The following is a 2,099-nucleotide window of genomic DNA, read 5'->3' as shown; positions in this document are numbered from 1 at the left end:
CGGAAGGCGCTAAGGTTCCTTGAAAAATTTCTTATTCCTCTCCTTCTCCTCCTCTCTTTTCCTTCTTTTTGTTTTTTTTTGTGGGCAGCTCAGTCCACCCTGGGGGTGGGGCTGGTGAGGCGTATGGTGCCAGGGATCAAACCATGGTCCCTGTGCTTTGCCTTAGCTTGCCTAATCAGGTACTTTAGACAACTAAGCTATCTCATTGGCCTGTATGTCTATCACATGGTCATTTAATTGAACAGGCCTATTCGTGAAAGGGTATGAGTGTGTGGTGCCTCCCCAAGCCTTCCTCTCCTACATGTTTTTTTACTGTCTAGTCCAAGTGGGGATTCATCAAATTTGTCTTAGCTATGCCCAGTCCATATTGAAGCTCTCAGGTGACCAGGTCACTTTTTCAATGAAGTAGCCAATTTAAGATTCTTGCTATTACCTAGGAAATTAGGATACAGATCCAGGCATCCTAGCTTACCTGCTTTAGAGGTAGAATGCTGAGGCCTGAGCCAGGTCTGCAGTGGTCTGCAAAGGAATTTCCATGAATGGTTTCCTACTGTGGGCTGGGTTTATGATACCTGGCACTTCTCATGTGATGATGAGACATCCCAAGGCACCCCAACCTAGTCTCCTGAGCCCCCTGCCCAAGAGCCAACACTCTCTTCTAACAATAACTTTGGATGCTTGCAAGCCCCAACATTAACAGGAAATGAAAGCTGAAGAAAAGAATAAGGTAGTACGAGACTGGTTAATGTCAGTAGATGATGGCTGATTACTGAAATCATAGCTTTTTCTGGTAAGAAATTATACAATATTATTATTTTGCCTTATCAGTACATTCCATCACACATACTTTTACTTGACAATGATATTGATAGGTCTATTGTCTGAAAAGTAAAAAGACATTAATTTTTATTACTTATGGTGAACAATTTATGGAATTTTTCCTTAAATTCTGATACCATGTTTTTTATTCACTTTAGTTTATTTTGCAATGAGTTAGAAGAACAAACAGAAGAGAGATGAGAGAAGAGAAAAAAGAGAGAAGAGAGAGAGGTAGACAGGCAGAGGCAGAGATGGAGAGAGAGGGACTTCTGCCTGTTCTGCTTGGCCAGAGTTTTGTGATAATTTACATTTTACCTATCTCCTCAAAACTTCGAGTCTCTTTTCACAATAGGAAAAGATTCACGGATGCTGATTGAAATTATGGTTTTAGGGGTGGGTCCTGCCCCTCAGCTCAGTTCTTTAAGTGGTTGCTTCAACAAAGCAGTCAGGCTCAGGTTGCTGTGGTTTGATCCCCACAACTCAAGCCAGTCAAACCTGCCCTGAAGGCATTCGGAGAAAAAAAAAAAAAGAAATTATGGTTTGTTATCTTAGCACTCAATTGAAAGTAGCATTCTGAAGTATCATGTCCCAATGAAAATTATCATCAATCATAGAAACAAAAATACATTTTACTAAATTTTAACAAAACAACAATGCAGTCATTTAAATTGTAGACTAATGCCTGCTTAGGCAGAATGCAGCAGTCAGGGTTCAATCCCCAGCCTGCTGTGCGGGCCCCATCCGCAGAGCACACTGAGATGGCGATTGAGACTGGGCATGGTGGCATGGGCCTATAATCCCAGCACTTGGGAGGCTGTAAACAGGAGGGTCACTACGTGTCTGATCTACACAGTGAGACCATGTACATCTTGTATACCATGACCTAAATATAAAAACTAAAATAAAATTGTGGACTAAAAAAGTTCAAGTCTGCAATTTTATTTTCACATTTTTCTGCCAACATGACCCCTCTTAATGGAAGAATGATATTGTGTCTTAATTTTTCCTTGGAATGCATTTTATGTTATTGAATTTATTTTTCTCCAAGGCCTATAATTCATTGAGAAATAGAGTCACACTGAGAAATTATAACCTAACTCTTGGTAGGAAAAAAAAAATCTTACACACAGTAATAGTGTCAAGCAGCAATAGTTTATTTTCAGATGAATGCCTTTCTGCAATGTAGAACCTGGAGTCTATATCAGTGACATAGTTTCTGTCCCTTACTTCATTTACTTTTTAAAGGCTGAGTTTTTTTTTTTTTTTTTTTTTTTTTTTTT

At 39.4% G+C, this 2,099-nt stretch overlaps 1 protein-coding gene across 9 annotated transcripts in view; it reads right to left on the bottom strand.

Annotated features, from left to right (window-relative positions):
• The window catches only part of LOC111817293 (fibrous sheath-interacting protein 2-like), a 21,748-nt gene that overhangs the window by 6,968 nt on the left and 12,681 nt on the right, over nt 1-2,099 (bottom strand). For all 9 annotated transcript variants that reach the window (XR_002821533.1, XR_002821535.1, XR_002821530.1 and 6 more), the window contains one exon: nt 848-881. Coding sequence is in view for 1 of the 9 variants with exons in the window: in XM_023717666.1 (XP_023573434.1) it covers nt 848-881 (34 nt within the window). In the remaining 8 variants the exon portion in view is untranslated. The remainder of the gene's footprint in view (nt 1-847; nt 882-2,099) is intronic.

Source organism: Octodon degus, unplaced genomic scaffold (genome assembly GCF_000260255.1).
Source record: "Octodon degus isolate 3935 unplaced genomic scaffold, OctDeg1.0 scaffold00054, whole genome shotgun sequence".
NCBI classification, from domain to species: domain Eukaryota; kingdom Metazoa; phylum Chordata; class Mammalia; order Rodentia; family Octodontidae; genus Octodon; species Octodon degus.
This window is presented reverse-complemented; position numbering and strand designations above follow the sequence as displayed.